At 49.1% G+C, this 20,383-nt stretch overlaps 1 protein-coding gene across 3 annotated transcripts in view; it reads left to right on the top strand.

Annotated features, from left to right (window-relative positions):
* The window catches only part of LOC137165441 (proton-coupled amino acid transporter 1-like), a 36,150-nt gene extending 26,631 nt beyond the window's left edge, over window positions 1–9,519 (top strand). The window contains exon 11 of one of the 3 annotated variants that reach the window (XM_067566712.1): window positions 7,713–9,519. In XM_067566712.1, the coding sequence (XP_067422813.1) occupies window positions 7,713–7,975 (263 nt within the window). In that variant the 3' untranslated portion in view covers window positions 7,976–9,519. Of the gene's footprint in view, window positions 1–6,438; window positions 6,549–6,652; window positions 7,080–7,712 lie in introns of those variants that run through there. The other 2 variants (XM_067566713.1, XM_067566715.1) reach the window with 2 other exon arrangements.
* Window positions 9,520–20,383: the final 10,864 nt, after the last annotated feature.

The raw sequence follows: 20,383 nt of genomic DNA, 5'->3' as shown, positions 1-20,383 counted from the left end.
GCCAGGTACCTCTGGTCTACCTCTCTGTGCAAGGCAACACAGATACAGAGGCTGACGAGCTCTTAGTAGTGTGTCTTTGCCCAAGGCATGCTCTGCACTTGGATCTTGCGAAGGCATGCTTCTGTGTGCAGGTCTTCCCTAAAAGACTGGAAGCAGACAAATAGCCTTCCATGCTAGGGGCTGCAGAGACTCTGCTGCTGCCAAGACTGCTCTAGCCCTGCTCTCTTAGATTATTTTAGATACCACAGTGGTGAGTATTAGAAATTCTAGGTTCTGCAACAGGCTAAAGACTTTGGTACCAAGCAATTCTCCCCAGGTGGGGCCTGTGTTTGATGGGATCTAGCCGAGTTACTGAATCAGTGAGAATTGCTGTGTAGATGGTCCCTACACCTGGCTGATGCTTTCTCTTCTGACTTAGTAAACCAAAAGAAGCTGAGCGGGATGGCTGCAAGGCAAAGCCATCAGTGCCACCCCTGTTCCAAACAATTTTATGACCAGTAACTTCAGTGGAGCTTATTTTCCTGCATCCAGAGTTTGTCCCAACAGCAGTATCCACTGCTAGAAGCAGACTTCCTCTCCCCCCACCCCCACTGGGTCTGTGGGGTGCTGAGCTCTTGCTTCTCCTGGTGCAGCCAGGGTGAGCCCCCCTGCTGCTCTAGTTGCCACTCTTCAGAACAGATCCAGCTTTGATCTCTGAGACACAAGAAGAGTTTGTCTTAAAGGTTTTAATCTCATTCACCACACCTCTGAGACTTGTTGTCCAACCAGATGATCAGGGTGGGGTTTTTTATTCTCTAGTGATTTATTCCTTCCTCCCTGAGTTTGAAAAGAGATGTAGCCAACAGAAAGTGGAATTAAAAAGATCTCACGGCAGGTATGGTATTCTCCTTTTCCACTCTTCTTTGAACTAAGGATAACATTGGAAGGATCATACTTATCCTTCTGAATGCCAGTCCTAAAGAGGATAGGAATTTGCTAGCATCAGGAGTGCCAGAGTGGGATGGCAGAGATGAATTAGAGAGGGTGTGTGCACAAAAAAATGGACCCTTCTACCTTCCTGTGTTACAGGACTCCTTACCACGGGAGACCATGGTAGAACAGAGATTCCTATTGGAACATTCCCCCAGTGTCAGGGAACGCTTCCCGGCCATGACTGCTTCAGCCGTGCAGTACGATGCAATCTCTCCAGGTCAGAGTTGCCGGACCTGACAATTTCAAGCAGCTGAGTGGACTAGGTTGGTGTGAATTCAAGGCTGGAAGCGAGCAGATATGTAAAGAGGCTGGGAAAGAACAAAGGTTAAAGCAGAAGGGTTTTGGTAGCTATATCAGCATGCGACTGCAGCAATCCCACAGGTGGTGGATTAACAATAGTCACAACTAAGGGGACGGTGGGGATTCCTTTGTCGTGCACAGGTGCACCTGATAGGTTTGTGCAATCGGTGGGGTGTGAGTGTAAGATAGCGCAGGCTCTCAGAGAGGAGAAAAGCACTTCAGTCATTTGCATGAATATTAATTGGAATGATCTCATGGCCTTGGAACATGCCTGCGTCATCGCTTCAGTGTCCAAAGAGAGGCGCAGTTTGGATTTTTTTTAGCTTAGCACTTCAAAACCTACATAGTTAAAAGCGCTTTGAACTAATATCCGTGGAAAGCACCCCAGTTGTCCCCTGAGGCTGAGGAACTGCAGCTGGTGATTTAGTTTTGCTGCTTGTTTTCAGTGGGGTTTTAATCTGGTTTACTTTGAGCCGTCACAATCCAAGGAATTGTAGGCGGCTCACGATGGCACATCTAGCAGCCCGTTTCTCTGCTTGTCCTGTGAATTGTCTCTGTAGGGTTGTGCCCTTCGGAAGCAGGAGATGTGGGGATTATTTTTGTGGGGGGAAGGAGAGGAGAGAGGAAAGTGAGTGCAAAAGTGCCCGGCTCCTGTTACCCCTCAGCAAGCATCCCTCCTTCCCATCCACTCAAACCCTTAGCCTGAGCCAAAACTGCACAAGCCCTGTGCTTGAGTTAAGCTTACGGGGCTGATTTACTAGGTTTAGGTGAACAGGGTGGCACTAAAGTTAAATGCACAGATGTTTGTCTAGAACAAATCACAGAACTCCAGGCTGAGTGTGCTGTGGTAGTAATACAGGAATGCTACAAGTTCCTAAATTGCTCAAAGGTGCCCCCTACTGGCGTTAGAGGATGCTGTACTATGAACAGGTTGTAGCAGGAATCTCTCACGTTACTAGGGTGAGCTGCTTGATTGTGATAATCTGTCCTATCCTCTTTGCTGTTTAATCAGTGAACGTGTGGTCTCCTTTGCTATGTACTGCATGTCTTCTCGTGGACGGGCAAAAAGATGTCGCGTCATTAGGAAAGCACCGTAATGTCCCAGAATCCTGGTGCCAACTTTAGCAACAGCTTCTTCCAGCCGGCGGAGTGGATTGTGGCTACTTGCTACACACCTCCAAACCATAAGAGCCTCAGTCCATGTGCTTTAGAACCTCTGTCCCTCAGACGGTTCTAGCTCAGTCTGACTGGACCGCTTTCAGCTCCGGTCCTCCTACTCTTCCCAGGGAGACTTACAGCAGAACGTGGAAGACCGGACTTGGCACTGGTCTACACTACAGACGTTATACCAACATAACTCCTGGTGCAGACAGCTTCTCCAGTCGACATAGCTACCGCCTCTCGGGGAGATGGAGTACCTACACCAATGGGAGAAGCTCTCCTGTCTGCATAGGTAGTGCCTTTGCTAAGCACTCCGACAGCGCAGTGTTATACATGTAGACAAACCCGCAGACTACTTCCCCGCCCCTTTTTTCATAAGTTGCAAAGTGAGGCAAGGGCACAGACCCGATTTTTCTCTTCAGGTCTCCCTTACAGTGGAAAGGGGTAGGATGAGCTCTCTGCACTTGGTCTCATGCTGCTATAACCTAACTAGGAGACTGACTGTAGCATATAGCTGCAAAATCCTATGCTAGAGAAGGTCCTGTGCTGTCTAAGCACACCGGAGCCACTGAAGGATGATGAACGGGCCTTAACTCAGGAGTTGTTTCTTGTGTTATGACACATCAGTTTGTGTTTAATTCCAGCAAAACTTGATAGAGAACAGATTTCTGATGTAACTCCTCTGCCCTCTCTGGACTTCCTAGGTGGCCAACCGTTAGCTAACCAGTCAGGCTTGCCCATGCTGTAACTTCCAAGGCTCGGATCTTGTGACATCAGTAGAAAGCTCTGGCCGAAGAGCTAACCCGTGCCAGGTGCCTGCAGCGGAGGATCTGTGCTTCGCTTTCTGAATGTCACCGGACAGCTAAGCAACCAAACTAGATGCAGGCTCCTGGTCTGGGCAGCTGCAGCTGGTTTGTTTAGTCACATGCAGTCTTCTGGGGTGGGACAAGGAGGTGTCGGATCCTTCAGATCCAGTGGCTGTAGCAGAGTTGAATTGCCCTCTCTCCAGAGATGAAAGGTGGTTGCGTTAAGCGACTGCCCCCAGCCCTCCTACAGCAGCTGTCTTGGCAGAACGACCCCTGGACTGAAGTCCTTGGTGTTGGGGGCTGTGATACAACTGAACAAAGCCACGTTTTCTTCCCAGCACACTTCTTGTTCTGTTGCCCAAGAGATCCGTTTTTGGGTGACCCATATTAAAACAAATAAGCCCTGGGTGCAAAAATGCAATGTTTAGAGACCTTCAATTTTGTTTTGTTTTTTTCTATATCCTGGGCTCAAGGAGTTGCACCCCCACCCCTGAGCGTGTAGCAGACAATATTTTTTTTGACAGGCCATGTTATCAAAGCAATCAACCAATTTCCTTTTCTCTGTGGTCATGGTGATTACGCTTTGAAGTGCCCTACTTTCATTGAGTCTTTTTTGTTGTGCAGAATCCCAGTTGCCTGCCTGCCTTAGGATTTTCTGTAACTGAAAGAAAGGCCTTAACAATGCCATTGAGCACCAAAGATGAAGAGAGCTGAAGGGCTTACCCACCTTGTGTTTTCCTTTCCTAATAAGTTGGCTGTCTTGAACTTTGGCACTTAAAGCAATTTTTTAAATTGCTTTATTGAACTTCGATCTATGGTACTTATCTGGCCTTAGTCTTTTTAATGCACTAATCTTTACAAAACTTGCATGAGGTAGGGAAGTGGTATTATCACCTTTTACAGATGGGGAACTGAGGCATGGTAAAGCTAAGTGACTCCCCCTAAGGTCACACATGACAGCTGTGGCAGAGCAGAGGATTGAGCCCCGGTTTCTAGCATCCCAGGCTAGTACCCTGACCATTGGGACGTCTCTCTTCAGTGTTGTAAGTTCATCATTCTGCTTAAGATTACCAAAAGTGACGTTGCACGTACCCAGGCTAATGTGGCTGGCAGCTGAGAGAACGTTCCACAATTAGCTTGGAGTTTCTCTCTCCATTTCTGTTGAGGAGAGAGAGTCACAACCAGGGCCCAATGTGCAACTTCAGTGAGGGAAGTCGTTAGGGACAGTCAAACCATGGTAAGTATTTTCTGTAAATGTTAAAGGGGGGAACCAGATTTTTGTTTTATTTGACACCGTCCATGGAATTTTGTGGGTTTTTACTAAACAGAACTATGGCTTGAAACAAAATTTGGGAGGTTTTGTCTTTTTTTTTTCATCTCCCCCCAACTGGAAGAGCAGGGGGAAACTGAGTGGGCTTGGGGGCAGAGGATCCTAAATTTTTCAGTTGTCAATTTAGGGTTTTCAGTCATTAAAATTTTGACCAAAACAGATTTTTCCACATTTTCTTTTTGTCCTGAACAAAAAGCCATGTTTTCCTGGATAGCGTTTCAATAAAAAACTTTCAACCAGTTATATAAATCCTGTCAAGAGCTGCATTCACCCAATCAATGGCTAGGGGTGGGGGGGACGTACGCCATCTTGGGAACACTTCTCCCCAGCAACTGAGTAAATTCAGAATAATGAACCTGGCACTGCCTTGGGGGCACTTGTCGGGTCAGATGAATAACTAGGCCATCTCTGGATTTTTTTAAAAGAATTTCTTAACTCTAAAATCCTCTCTAGATTTATTTATAGGCTCTTTACCTGCCTTTGAATGAGCCTGGTTCTCAATGTAACTGGGCCACACGGTCTACCTTGCTAGTATTTGAGTGTTTGTAAGTCTTACCAGAGACCAGCGTCGAGAGACTGACTCTGTACGCTGCTGGGAATCCTACTGAGTTTAATTATAATCCCTTGAAGTCTCTATGGGGAGGCAGGCCCATGGGATGCGGAGAGGAAGTGAGCAGAGAGAGTTGTTAATGGCAGGCATACCAAAGATTCGAGCCCCTCACTTCCCATGCAGCTCGCTCCAGTACAGCGAATCTAGTTCAATCGGCTTGAGTTTTCAGTAACTGCTTGAATGTTTTTTCCAATAAGGGATTGGGTCATAGTCGGTTTTCTAAAGTCCTGGTGCAATACTGTGCCACTGCTGCCCGTAGGACTGTATCCTTTGACTGAATTGTTTATACAAGCAAGGCGGGCTTTTCTCTGATACACACTTGCACTTTGGAACAAGGGTGAAGGGCCAGTTTCTTTGTGTCCTGCAGGAAGCAGGTGTCTCTTGTAATTGGCCTTTAATCATTCTTCCATATTCTTTTCCCCCCATAATACTGTCTAGGGCCTCGCATAACGGAGCCCCAGCCACGGTTGGTTCTTCGGGCTCTATCGTAATAACCACGATTCGTAACCTACAAGGGCAGTGTTACCTCGACCCTTCAGCTATGGGGACGGGATTTGTTGGTGTTCCTTACACGCAGCAGGCCATGCTTATTGAACCCTCCCTCAGCCCTGGAAGATCAATATCTCTCAGAAGTCCTCTTTATTGCTGTTATGGTCCCCACAAGCGTAGTATCTGAACACCTGTTACGCAGTCAACTTCTGTGGTGTTGGCACAAATGTCGAGCGTGGATTCCTGAAGTTGGGCACCTAGATCTGAACTTAACACCCCCCCCCCCTCGATTTTGAAAATGGTGTCCTTGATTGGCACGGGTGGGACGTGACTCCAGATTAGCTGGAAAGCGCCGTTTGTGCGCAGAATGATAAGGCCTTGGAGCATTCGCAGCTGAGAGCTCGCTCCCCTTTGTAGCCTGTCGGAGCCGGAGTCCAGCAGGCTGCAGGGCACGATGCTAAGGGTCTTGTTTAGCGTCAAGCTGCGTTTCAGTTCTTGTTCTCAGGGGGAGCGCCGTTCTGTCTATAAGCGGGTGTCTTGCCACGACATGGGCCCTCTAGAAATAAGCTCAATAAGCCCTTCTTATCATAAAACTCAAGCCCTGCAATTCGCCCAGCCCTGTTACCATGGTGACATTAATGGGGCTCACTTCAACGTGCATTTTTCCAGAGCGCAATCTGAATGCATCCTGCCCGGTGTGTGCTGCTGCTGCTCCTGCTTCCCACGTCAGGGCCTCGCTGAACCCTAATGAGCTGGCTTTTATTCCACAGGCTACCCGGGGCGGGACTGGAACTTGTAAATGGTTGACTGATGAGAGGGCTGAGTCACTCCTCCCGGCCTCCAGCGCAAGCAGCTCTTTGCACTGATGATCCAGCCCCTACCTTACCGCAGAAACTGCAGAACCCGGGGGGAGCAGGGAGGGTTAAGATGGCAGTAGAAGGCCCTAAGCTTAAACTCTAAATTAGCTTTCCCCCTTATGTTCAGCTTGGTCAAGGGAGTCCAGAAACCAAGGATGGAGGAACCTGTCCTCTGCAGCAGAGCAGCATTCCCCATTGCTGAGGTGACACTGACCCCTAGGGCTGCAGGCCTTTCCAGGGCCTAGCCAGCTGGAAGCATGGCATGGATCTGAATCCCGCTCAACCAAAACACCTCAGTCTGGTGGCCAGAGGGGACTCCAAGCTCCCCACGCAGAAGGGGAGAGGGCAAGGCCAAGTGCCAGTCTTCTTCTGGGAAGAGAGAAGGGCCACGGTTCTCGGTACCGTGAACCTGACTGATTCCCAGAGTGAAGCAGCCAGGCTGGGGGTTTCTGGGCACTGCCCCACACCTGTCTCTCATCATTTGATGATACGTTTTGTGAGTCCAGGAATGACGATGCCCAGTCCCTGTGCGGGATGGTTCCCCTGGGCACCCTCACGCGTGCCGGGAGGAAGAATCCTCCTATCTGGCTAGAGGGACGGTGACCAATCTTGTGTGTGCGCTGGACCAAGGTGGAGCTCCAGATGGCTTCTAAACACAGAAAGCCAGTGGGCTGGTCAGGAGGACCAACCACTGAAAATCTACTGCTTGCTTTGGTTAACGACACGAGCACCCTTCGTCTGTAGCACTCTCAGCTTTATATAGAGCTATCCCCGGAGGATGCCTGGAGAAAATCGCAGTTGCCCAAGTTGCATTGAGTCAGCTGGCAGAAAGAACCAGGAGGAAAGCCCAGGGCGCTGGAGTGCCCTATCCACTGGCCTGTGCTGCCTCAAGTGTATTTCCGGGGTGGGGGAGGCTGTGCCTGGATCGGGTTGTTCTGCACGCTAGACGTGGGCTGTAATTTAACGGTCTCTGAGGGAGGGAGGCGGGAAGAGACATCCGGGCTGCTGGCATCCAGCAAAGCTGGGTTTGACTGGGGGGATGGGGCACAGATAGAACCCCAGGGCCAAACGCAGACCTCTGCTGCTTCATTCACCTTACAGCGCGAGGGCCTGTCTGCTCCCACCTCGTGAGAGGACGGCGTGCTCTCGCCAGCACTCACAGCACTGTGTGTTTCTGTCTTTCCCAGGCCTGCTGGCAATCCTGATCCCCCGCCTGGACATCGTCATCTCTCTGGTGGGGTCCGTGAGCAGCAGTGCACTTGCCCTCATCATCCCTCCCTTGCTGGAGATCGCCACGTTTTACTCCGAAGGCATGCACCCCATCACCGTTGCCAAAGACCTCCTGATCAGCATCCTTGGCTTTCTGGGCTTTGTGGTGGGGACCTATGAGTCTCTTTGGGCGCTGGCCACACCCCCTGCTTCCAACACCACCCTAGCTTTGGGCCACTGACACCTTTTCCTTTTCCCTGCTCCAGCCCGGCCACGCCATGCAGCCTATTGGTAGCTCACTGGGTTTTCATCCTGGGAGTTGCAGCGACCCTTCCTTCCTTCTCTTTACATGCATTTGTCCAGGTGAAGCAAGGGTGAGTGCACAACCTGAAAAGGCAGGACCCTGATCCCCTTTTCCTCGCCTCTTAGAGTGCAATTCCCACTTCGGGGGTCTTATTGCTTGGGTCTGGGCGCCCTGCAGAGGTGACTCGTGGCCCCTGGTTAGGATGGAATGCCTGCCTTTGCGCCGCAGCGATCCTTCTGGCAGATTAAGGTGGCAGACGTACAGGTGCCATGGTACTCCAGTTTTAAGTGGACATGCTTCTAGGCTACAGAGTACCAAGAGTTGGGAAGAAACCTTGGGACTCTTTCAGGGATCTAGATGACTGCATCACAACCCCCATCCCCCTGCCCTTCCCAAACTTCCCCGCTCCCCAGAAAAAGAGACCGTGCCAGTCTTTTCTTGTGCCAACTCTTTTTTTTTCCAGCACTTGAATTCATGGCAACAGAGAAGCTTCAGCCAGGAGGCGAGCGACAAAATAGAGCCCTCGTCTCTCAGTGGTGTATGACCTGGAAAATTACAATGGCAACAAGGGGAAGAGAGAGCAGGAAACTGCACAGTGAGAGAACATCTCTCGTGTGCGCTGTCGTGGCAAGTGGACAGTCACAGCCCTGGCTGACACACACTGTGTATGAGCAGGGCCTCAGTGGACAGAGCGCTCTCTAGGATGGGGACCGCAGCACTTAGCATTAGATGACATTATTTATTGGAAGCCACATTACAAACCCTTCTTTCTGGGTGTTTTTCAGCCTAGATCCTGTCCACACTCCATCTCAGGCTCCGTTCATCTTAGGTCTGAGGTGCTCCTGGGCTTTATGGTGAGCAGAACTGCAGAGGCTGGACGTGGGATGGGCAAACCTTTGTGCGCGTTTGGGGGAGGAATTGAGGGATCGTGCTAAATCCTTGTCTCAATGTAGGTGGGATTTGTTTTCCTTTTTCGACTGTAGAAGGGATGTGGGGTTGACTGGAAGCATTTGGAACAAGGTATGCACAAAGCAGGCTGTGGTGATGTCTGGAGGCTCAAAGTACTAATCTGCTGAGGCAGTTATTTTATTCCTGAAGTAGGAGCCAACCTTCCTTCACATCTTTTTTTCAAAAAAGTGCATGGGACAGTGATGTCCCCTTGGCACTACTTCTTTAAACACCACCCCCACCCTGTGGAATGCACCCGGCACAAAGGAGATACCTTGTGTTTACACCCACCATGGCTAGCACCCTGCAGGCAGGGCTACCTCACTGTTTGTTGTAAATCACTGATGACACAAATGTTGAATCATGTAAACGAGAACCGAAGACACTTTGCTATAATGTTCCTGCATTCCTCTTCTCTTCCCCCACTAGATCTGGCTTGTTCTCCAACTAGTTAAGTGGTGACCCCCCTAGTTGTTAGGGAGGAAGAAGCATGATCTGTTCTACCAACTTGGTTTGATTAGTGAGGGAAGGGAGCTGTCTCTTTCGTGTTCCTCTTTCATTCATTTCCCTTTACTTTGCATTGGATCTCTAGATAACGATAAGCCGTTTCAATCTCGTTTCAGCCACTGCCATGCTTTGGCAAGGCACGGCTCGACGCTATATCGTATCTCCCATTCATGCAGCTTGTAACAGTATGTCAGTGACCAGAGGAATAGAATAAGCAATCTTAGACATGGATACAGAGTTTGACTCAGGTCTCGTCTACACTAGCACTTATGTCAGCAAAACTTTTGTCGCTCAGGGGTGTGGAAACCTTCCCCGAGCAACATAAGTTTTGCCTGCATAAGCACTTGTGTGGACAGCGGTATGTCAGCGGGAGAGTTCTCTCCTGTCGACGTAGTGCAGGTGCACAAGCGCTTATGCTGGCAAAACTCATGTCACTCGGGAGGGGGTTTTTTTCACACCCCTGAGCAACAAAAGTTTTGCTGGCATAAGTGCTAACGTAGGCAAGGCCTTAAATCTTTTCCTTCTGGTTAGCATAAGTCTACCTCTCCTTTGAATCCTCAAAGTGCGTCCTCCCCAGGGGCCCCGCTTTCTTTCAGTGATTCCCTCTCTCCTGCAGATATCCCACTATCTCTGCTGTAGCCAGCAGATTCTAGGAACAAGCCAGCCCTCCGCTGAGCAAGGGATACTGTGATTGGTTTGAAGTGAACTTGAGGAAATGTAGGCAAACTTTGCACGCTGGCTTCCTGTTTCTACGCTTAGATCTTTTTTGAGGGAAGACAAAAACGCCAGCATGAGAAACCATCTGGAGATGAGCATCGATGTAATAAACTGCACCTCAGCCCCTCTTGCTTTGCCGTGCGAACGCTGTATAGAAATTGCTTTCAGTTCAGCATTGTGCGTACATTGTAGAGACCTCTACGCCAGTGCGCCCAGGCCTGGTGTCTTCCTGCGTAGCGTTTTTAAGCTGCAGGTAGCTATAGCTTATGCTCATTTACCTGTTTACTGCTATTCGCATCATCTGGGGCAACTCCAGCTGCAAAGCAAAACCTTGTGCCATCTGCAGCCTTCCTGCAGTAGGGTATAGCGACCCCAGCAGCCAGCGAGGGCTCGTTACTGTTTACTTAGGTGAAGCTCTTGAATTGCCTGTTGACGTCTAGCTGGAGCAGCGCCCCTTTAAGACCAAGGATCTGATTCCGACGTCGCTTGCTTTGGTGTAAATTGCAAGTAGCTGCGCTGAAATCAGGGTCAGCAGGCTCCTGTTCCATGGACCTGTGCGAGGAATGGAGTTCGACGCGCACACTACATATGGACAGAGCACCGTAAAAGAAGGTCATTGTAGACTGACTCCTATAGCACCTACTCTGCCTGTTCTCCAGTGTCTGATTTCGTTGCTGAGATGCAAATCATTGTGCCTCGCCTTTTCTACCCAGTGTCATTGCATGCTGGAGTCTCGGGGAACCGTTTCTCTTGGCTTCATGGCTTTGTCTCCTTGGTGCCAAGTGATAGCCACTACCTACTGCCTTCTGTTATCAACCATGATCTCCTGGCCAGCCAGCCAGTGTAAGGGTTATTGCATCGGATGGAACACTAATGGGTGTATTGCTGCCTTGGCCACTCCTACCCATGCACATGTGCTGCTCTTGGCCTCCCGGCAGTCCTGATCGGCAACTGGGGTTGTGTCTTCTCCATTTCCCCAGGGGAAAGTGGCAGTTCAAGTTAACCCCAGCACTACATCTTCCTTCCCTCTCTCGCTCCATGTAAAATACGCATGTCAGAATTATTGCTGATGTCACATGTACTGTTGGGGGGGGATAACTTATAGTCTCCGTCCTCCTCCCCCATCTCCATTTCAACGCTGTTGCTATTACCAGCCTTGTACGGAAAAGGCACTTTACTGAAGAGATCTGGGGTCTGGCTCAGTGGCCACTCTTGCCCAGAACACAACATAGATTAAATATAACTTTGCAGAGCACTTGGATACCATGGGATTATTTGCTCTGAATATTAGCAACTCGCTGCTCGTTCAGAAAAGGGGGAAAACGGTCTTCTTGGTACTAACTGCCTTGGCCATCTGATCATGTTTAAAAGGATGTTACAGAAATGGTCATATCTACTTTTGGAGCCACTGGTCTCATTTTACATGCATATCATGCTCTCATTCTTCAATCCCATTGGGGCTGTAGTTATGGTGTGATACTCATCTCCAATCAAGGGAATGAGAAGGGCATTTCATGGCACAGTGGAGGGATGGAGTGTATGACACACCCCTCTGCAATAGTAAAGAAACCCAGGACAAAATTCTGCTTAGATCTATCCCTGTGTAACAGGAGTAGCTCCATTCCAAGTCAATGGAGTTTTGCTGGATTTACTCCCTGATGAGAACAGCATTTGGGCCCTGGTGTTCAGAATAAATGATTGACCTGGCGGTTCAAGTAGCTGTGAATTTAGACTGTAATCAGTGCTGAGACCCTCACGTTTGAGGTGCTTGTAGATTCTTATGATCAGGATAAGATTATTCAAATTTTTTTGAATAGCTTAAATTTTGGGCCTTTCACCTGTATTTAAATGAAAATAAAGGGATGAGAAGCAGGGTGCATTTACCTGGGGATACACTTATCCATGAATGACTGACTGAATAGTAGCTGAGTGAAATGTATTTTGACATAAGGTAGTCACAGCCAACATTAGACTGGATGGTCGGGGAGACCTTCCACTTGACTTCTGTATTATCAGCAGGTCAGTGACCAGGAAAAGTGTCTATATGTATTGAATCTATTGATGTGTATGTTTTTTGTGCCAGTATGTATGTATGCTGCTAGCACACAGTATGTATATCTGCACAGTGAAAGAACGTATTTGTATTTGGTGCTGTACCTGGATCATGTATTCTGTTTTATTCAATAAATAAGGTCTATTTTTATTTTATTAAAGGCTTCCATGATGCCCTTTTTACACTAATAACTTAATTTTTTTAGATGTTGGATATATGTTACCCTTTGGGTTCAATGTCCATAGTTTGCTTAACTGGCGGTAATAATTTGTATTTACCAGGTGGCTGTTTTTAATTATTTAGCACGGTTAAATATTGTTTCGCACCCAAAATGTGCAAGGAGCTTTATCAATGACCTTAAGCCATGGGTCCCGGTTCCCAAAGGGCTTGGCACGTAAATGATGAAACACCTGTCAGGTGTGGGACGTAGGTGACTGGGCCTAGGGGTTAGTGTAGGGCAGGGGCCGGGTCTCCATGCCAGATGGGCTTCAGAACCAGGAGCTGAGGTCAGGAACTGAGTCCGTTACCAGGAATCAGGCTGGTAAGGATCAGGAGCGGTTAACACTGGGGGAGCAGGGTGAAGCTCAGTTGCACAGATGACTTCCCCCACTTAAGTCAGGAGAAGGAAGAGGTGGGGGGGAGAGGAAGCAGGCTAGTCAGGATCTCTGGTGTTCCACTAATCGGGGCCCAGGAGTGGAGCTGTCTAGCTGAGCTGGGCGTTAAGGAGTCTCAGTTCTAGCTGATGCTAGCAAGAGTGGAGTGTTGACCCTCAGGAACCTTGGGGACTCAGGTTTGAGGTCATGATGATGACGGGAAGGGAAAAACGAAAGAGAAGGCAGCTGGCAGGGGAGTGAGGGTATGGAGGTCGCAGGTGCGACATAAAATGAGCTTGTGACTTTAGCAGAAAGTCTGTGACTGGTTCTAAAGTATCCCAGATGTGTGCAGCTTGGTTCCTTCTCCCCTGACCGGGAGGGAAGAGGCCATAATGACTATAAAGTGCATTGGGGGAGCAGGAATTTCAAAGCCACCAGGGGAAATAGCTGCCCAGCTCCTAGATATTTCTAAGGAGACCTACACTCCTGAGTCATGAGGCTACTTTGAAAATCTCTGTCGACTGCTTCTAACCCTCTCTCCTCCCTGTCCCCAGCACTTTTTAGTATAGTGCTTTTGAGAGAGACTGAAGCCAGCCCTTCTGCCGTGGACATGCAGACCCTGTAAATCCAGCAATTTCAAGCACTGTATCTAAATGTGTGACGACTTCTACATCATTGGATAATTCACAGATAATTCTTCCTCTGCAAGAAATGTATACTCCCTCAACAGGAACTGGTCAGGGGTGGGTTATTGAATGTGTTCATTGCGATGTGCCCAAGAGATGCAAACCAGGAGGCCCAGAAACTGCTAATGTCACTGGGCGTTATGCTAAGGAAGTGCTTCATGAAAAGACCCTGGCCTGTTTTCCCTCGTGTGGCATGACCCTGATTTTTATTTTTGTCCAAGGAGCTTGTCTACACTGGGGAATTGCAAGCAAGCTAGCTGGGAACATTGAATGCTATGTGGTGTTTAATACCGTTACCATGCCAGTGTCACTTTCCCAGGGTAGACAAGCACCCAGCCAAAGAGGAGGGAAGTGCAGAGAGTTTAACAGCCCGTGCTGACAGGAGAAGCTGTACAGTACACCTCGTGAATTGATTTTGCACTTGTATAGCACTTCCATGTCCGGGGATCTCACAGCCATGACAAACACTAATGAACTAACTGGCTGGTTAATTCATATATCCCCATTTTATAGGTGGGGAAACTGAGGCAGGGAGAAATTTAAGTGATTTGCTCAAGGTCATGGTGGAAGCTGCAGTGGAGTTGTGAATAGGACCTTGGTGTCCTGATTCCTCCTCCTTGTGCCTGCACTGTAAGATGATTTTTCCTCTCTAGTAAACTGCCCGACTTACAAGTATTCAGTATTACATTTTCCATGGTTCTCCTGTAATAAGCTCTGACCATCACCTCACTTTATAACCTCCTTGGAAGAAGAGTGACTAAAACAATGCCTTAATTCTGCATCTGTGTGGAAGGCTTGGGTTCGGTTCATTTTGCTGTCGAGTTTTAGTCAAAACGTTTTCCTATGAGTATTGCAGGACAACTAGCTGCGTTCTGCTGGCCTGCTGCATGATCAACGCAATTGCTGCCTAAATGCTCGTTACAGAATCTTTACGGCTGGTTCCAGTGTGTGAAGCAGAAGCAAAAGCTTGATCTTCAGTTAGCAGGTCATGCTTGTGGCTTCAGTGGTTGTGACTTGTAAATTGAAATTCATTTGTTCTTCAGTTCAGTGGGGGAGACCAGTGTGGGACATAGTCACCTTGCTATAGTACAGACATGGAGTTTTCTTTCTAAACAGCAAATGCAGCTAGGGTTTTCAGAAGGTATCAATATAAGAAAGGTCAATAGATCCACCTCCTGTGTATGGGTCTTTGTCTGTCTGGGGCCATCTGGATGCAGAGTTGTACCCGATCCACCCAACGGGGTGACATGACTCGCAGAGTAACTGAAATTCAACCTGCACTCTTTGATAGTAATTCATTGGGAAACTATGGCAACAATGCTGTAACTTGAATTAGCTGCAGATCCTGCTGAATAATTCATGCTGCTGCTGTATGTCATTGTCAGGCTCTTTGGGAAATCAACTCCAAGGAAATGAATCTCTCTGTATGAAAGATGTTTGGCTTCCAAGCAAAAGAAATTATCCTTACCGGATGGAAGGCCTGGCCCCTAGGGATGTATGACCCCATGAACAGGAGCAAAGACCCCTTTGCTCCAGCCAGGAAGTGTAGCAGCCAGCCAGCAGTTCTGAGAGCGCATCCTACCCTACCATTGGCTTCTGCATCAGTGGCCATCTCTGGTGGAAAGGGAAAAGGGGTAGACAAGAACGCAGCCTGGAGAACTGCTATGAAAGAGATTGCCGAAGACACAGCTAGCAATGTGGGCACCCACCGGCCCTTTGTGTCTTTTGTAAACCAATCCATTGTGTGGATGGCCCCATTCCTGTAATTCCGGCAGCCACTTGGGTTGTGGGAGAAGAGGGAACATCCTTGCATTGAACTGAGTGAACCTGGCACTTGGAGGATAACCTCTTCAAGCCAGATGACAAAGTTCAGACTTCTAAGTGACCAACCCAAATCCGTGACTAGAGGGGGTCAGCTTTGCCTTGGGCAAGGGGGAGGGATAATCTCCAGGTTCAACAACGTGAATTCTGCATTTTGAGGGAGGAGAGTCAACTAGTGACTTGTTCTGTGTACTGATCACTGGAGCCAGGCAACGATGCTACCCTCTGGAATGAGTTCAGTATTAATGGAAAGATGATACATTTCCAATGTTTACATAAGCTAAATAATCAGTTTGAGAGCAGTCCCCGGGCATGAATGAAGCATGTACAGTATGGCCATTGCTCTCACAAGTAGCTCTCCCCCTCCTTCGCAGTGTGAGTGGGCGTTTAGTAGAGCAGGGGATACCCTAGGCCCAGCCAGGTTCAGATGGATTACAAATTAATAGAACTTTGTTTTCTTCAGAGCCAAGCTGCCCTTACTAGATCACTTCCGACTCTATCTGAGTTTACTAATTTAAGGTCGCTTTCATTTGAAAGGCCGGGTGTCCTCAGCACGCGCTGAAGGCAATCAGTTGAGCTTGCTCGGAGACCTTGATTCGGTCTGTTTGCCACCTCTACATGTTTCACTGAAAGTGTAAGGAGAGTGCTTATTTTTTTTTTCATGCATTGTATTTACGTTGGGTTAAATGCCTGTGGGTTTTCTGGTTACACTACCATCCTTGCATGGAGCTGTGGGTCAAGGAAAAAAGCCAGGAGTCCAGTCGAAAATAAAGAATGTCTAATGTAAGATCCCACAACATCTGTTCATTTAACTTACCATATCCCACTAGCCGCTTCTAAAGAAAGAAATCCCCCTGCCTTAAGAGGAGAAGGCTTTTTAATTGAAACCCTTACCTAACATTTAGCAGCTTAGTCTAGGCTGAGCTCCTAACTCAAATTAAGCTTCTGAAACTGGGATGGGCTCCCAGAACTGGAGCGGCTCTAAACCGCCAGGCTGCAACAAGTTTCTGAGCTAGGTCACATCCCAGGCTGGAGTGAGGTTCTGACCATGCTAAAGGGCAGGAATAGACTAAACTGAGCTCCCACGCCGCAGTGAGGTCTTCAGGCCTGGAGTTCAGCTTACTAGTTTTAGCCAATCCGCCCCCTGCCACATGACCTCAACAGGGAATGTCACAGCCAGCTGCAAACACTGGGACCTCTGGCAGCTCCAGAGGCCATGCGATCGTTGTTACCCCAAGATAACAATCCCAAAGACTTCATTAGTTCAAGATCAAAGCATGGAGGAAGAGGAAAGGGGAAACCATCTCTGCAGTTGGGGTCTTCTTTGCTGTGTCTCCCTGAACTTCAACAAGGAATTTGATTACAAATCACAGTTGTGACCAACTTTCTCAAGCTGTCTCAGTTTCTATTGGCTTGTGATGTCAGTTTTATTTCACAAGCTATAATAAGGCTTTTAAAGACCCCCTACAATATACACTCAGGAGATCGCTCCCATCACTGCTAGAGTGCAGGCATTAAGGACGGATTTTTGTACACTGCTGTACAATAATCAGCCAGATGCAGTGCAGGTTGCTGTCTCTTTCTAAGCAGCTGCATCAAGCAGTGACTGAAGTCTGAGCCAGGGTAGGAAATCTTAGTCTTACGTCTTCTCTTTCTAGTCCCCTTGAGGCTGGAAAGTGCAGTTTTGTTGCCGCTTGTCTTTTAATTCTTAAAGGTCAGAGTCCTAATGGTAACGTCAGCTCTGAGAAGATGTGGTCTCCCTGCAGTTCCTGACCCTGAACTTCACTCTTCGATGTTGTGAAAGAGCCGGCTGGGTATATTAACAGAACACGCGTCTCCTCCGCTCGCCTTCCCCAAGTGCAGGCGTTGTGTTTGCATTTGCTTTCTCTGAAGCACTCGAGGCACTCTGGAGCGTGCAGTGTCATAAAAGGCTGGAAATGGATCCTCGCTGTGACGGGGCTGGGTGAAAACAGGCTGGGCCAGCCCAGTGCCACCGGAGCCCTAACTGAGGGAGAATTGGAGCCGGCTGAGTAAGCCTGCATGGAGTGGGCTGATAGGGGGCAGCTGCTGGGCTGTTAGCAAGGCACTATAAAGGCTCACAGGAAGGAAATGCAGGGGGAGGGCAAACAGCTGGAAAGAGAAAGGCTGTAACAGGAGGGTTCCATGGAACTGAACCCATTATTGCCAAGTGTCTGCCTTTTTTGCTGTCTAATGAAGAGCTCTGAACCCCTCTGGCAAAGTGTGTTTCTCCATCCCCTTGCAGTAGCAGGGCCATAGAGAAGATAACCTTCTACTGCTACTAGTTACTCCGTCCATTCAAATGGTGGTAGAGATCTATGCTGTCCATCTGAGCAGTCCAAGCCTGCAGATGATTCCTGGTGGGGGATCAATATGGTTCCACGTGCTGAACATTTTTTCCAGTGTTAAGTTTTAAACGTAGGAAGTGACATCCGAAAAACCTAATTGAAAGACCACTAAGGTCCAAAGCCAAGCCCTGAAAAGTTAGGAAATGCCACAGTTCAGGTTGCGTGTGTAACCTCCCGTTTGTCCCCTTGCGCGTATGCATTGTCGGACAGTCTGCAGCGACGTGATCGCGCGCTGTTTTGGACCGCGGGACCCTGCCTCATTCAGTGCTGCGTGGAGCCAGGCACCACCTGCATAGACAGGGCAGCCATGCTCCAGGCGCTTTCTCCCCCACCTCCCACAGGAGCCGTGCTGCAACTGGTGGAACCCTCGGGCAGCTCCCAGCTGTATTAACTCCTGGTCTGATTGCAGCCTGGAATTTACAGCAGATTCTTCTCCCCCCAACAGTCAGTCTCCTGCCCCTATGGGGTGAGGTGCTGCAGCCCCTCCAGGCTCCCTTGTTTCTCTGACCTTTGCTGTATTTGGCCCTGCCTGTACCTGGCGTCTGACACACAGACTGGGGAAGGGGAGTGGGCAGCAGCTGCGGCAGAATGATACGAAGGCACGAGGCCTACGAGCCCCGGTTGTAAGTGACTGGATTGCCCACAGGACGCCCTGGCATGCTGTCACCGAGTGCAGAGCATCCTGGGACAGCCAGGAAGGAGGGTCTAAGGGGGCTCAGCCCCACTTGAAAAACAAACTTTCTGTTCAATCCCTTTCCCCAGTGCGTTCTGGGTCACGGAGGATGCGGGGGACGACCGGGGCTCTCCAGCTCTCTGAGCGAAGTCCTGGGCGGGAGGAGCTGCCAAGGTCTAGCCCGGCGGAGCACGTTCTGGGTTGGGCAAGTGACTTCCCGCCCCAGAGAGAGCACCTCCCTCCCCTGAAAACAGGGCGCAGGGCTGAGGTCAGAGCACGTTCCTGGGCTGTTTGCTTCTACCCCTCCGGGGCGAAGGATTTGCCGCGGGGCATCTGAGCAGCCTCGATACAGAGCGCCATCCCACCCCCTGCCGGCACGGTATGGGAGAGCACCAGCTGGAGGAGTGCGCCAGGAAGATCCCAGGCAGCAAGTGAACCAGGTAGGAAGAGGGGCCATGGGGGCCAGGGAAGGGACGTTTTTGGCCCGTAAGGGAGGGCTTTGCTGGCCAGTCGGGGTTTCTAGTCCACAGAGAATCGCCTTGGTGGTGCAGGGCTGAGGAAGGGGATTGAACAGCTGGAGTCACTAACTTTTTCTTAGGAGTTCTTCCTTTGTGATCTAGCAGGTTGAGACAGAAGCTTGAGGGGGCAGGCAGGGAGCTGTGATGGGGGTTCCTGGGGGCGAGCTCGGACTGGGTATCATTTGCTGTTTGGGGGAATTGCAGCTTTTTCGGGGGCGGGGACACCAGAAATGTGTGTGCATGCAGGGTGGAACTGCAGCTGATTTTCTGTGGCCAATAAGGAATGGTTTCAGGGGATGGGTTGTAAACAATTTTATTGTGGAGGATCAGCTGTGATTTCGCTTGGTGTGTGTTGGAGGCCCAGCTGTTTTGCTGGTCAGTTATTGAGGTCTTTGGTCTGAAATGATTTCATGGGTGGGGTGTTAAGTGATTTTTATTTAGAGGGGTTTATTGTGGGGGGTATTTGTGTGAAGCTGTCCAAAGTGGTTTTGTGGGGAAGGTTGAGTGTGTGACTGGTTTGGGGAACAGTATTTGTGAAGGTGACAGAAATGACTGTGAGAGGGGTGGGTCAGAAAAAGTTTTTAATTTGGGTGGAGTTGCAACTGATATACTGGGGAGGAGCGGGAGAGGATCACGACTGATTTCTGTTTGTTTAATTGGTCCCAAATTATATTGTGTGGCGGAGTCTGAGCTGATTTTGTTTCTGAGTGTGTGGTCGCTCTTCATTTTATCTGACAGGGAGAGAGCTTCTCTGCAGTAATGCAATCCAAATGATAAAATGCTGGGTAAAAATCAAATCAATGAAGCGAGTGTTTGCTTTTTAACAGTGTGTCACGTGACTGACTAGTTTTGAGCAGCTTCAGAGCATCAAAGGTCTCTATCACTATGGGATGTAACTTCTGCCCCCCTCCCTGCCACTTGCTTCGGGACCTCGCCCCCCCCAAGTGTAATGTACTAAGATAAGAGGATGATGTGACACCTTCGTAGGTTTAGAGGCCGCTGTTCTTTCAAGATCTAAAATAATGTGGCTGGGGTTGGGTTCTCTGTGTGAGAAGCAGAGACCGAGTGGTGGGACTGTCTGTTTTTTCTCTGAGAGATACCAAAATGCATGAGTCTGGCAACACCCTATGAATTAACCTGGGAGGATCTAGCTTGGTTTTAAAACAAAACCTCAAGACCTGAAGATGGCTCACATTGGTTTTATATCATGAATGCCTCTTTGCTTTACATAAACAGCTAAAAGATCAGCCAGGATCCCGGGCGGTGACTGGGATTCTGGACAGCGAAACTAATCCTCAGTAAAGTGATTTCCTGAATCAGTGTCTCTAGCCTTGCTTTGACCACGTTGCTGCCTGTAACATGAGTTCACCTGCCCAATTTTTGTTTCTCTCCTCTGGCCGCCAGCAGGCACAGCATGTGGCAGCACCTCCAGCCGCTGGGAACCAAGCCCAGGGCTCTGTGAT

Source organism: Emydura macquarii, unplaced genomic scaffold (genome assembly GCF_026122565.2).
Source record: "Emydura macquarii macquarii isolate MOO-44397 ecotype Brisbane River unplaced genomic scaffold, CSIRO-AGI_Emac_v2 contig_2768, whole genome shotgun sequence".
Lineage (NCBI taxonomy): Eukaryota > Metazoa > Chordata > Testudines > Chelidae > Emydura > Emydura macquarii.
This window is presented reverse-complemented; position numbering and strand designations above follow the sequence as displayed.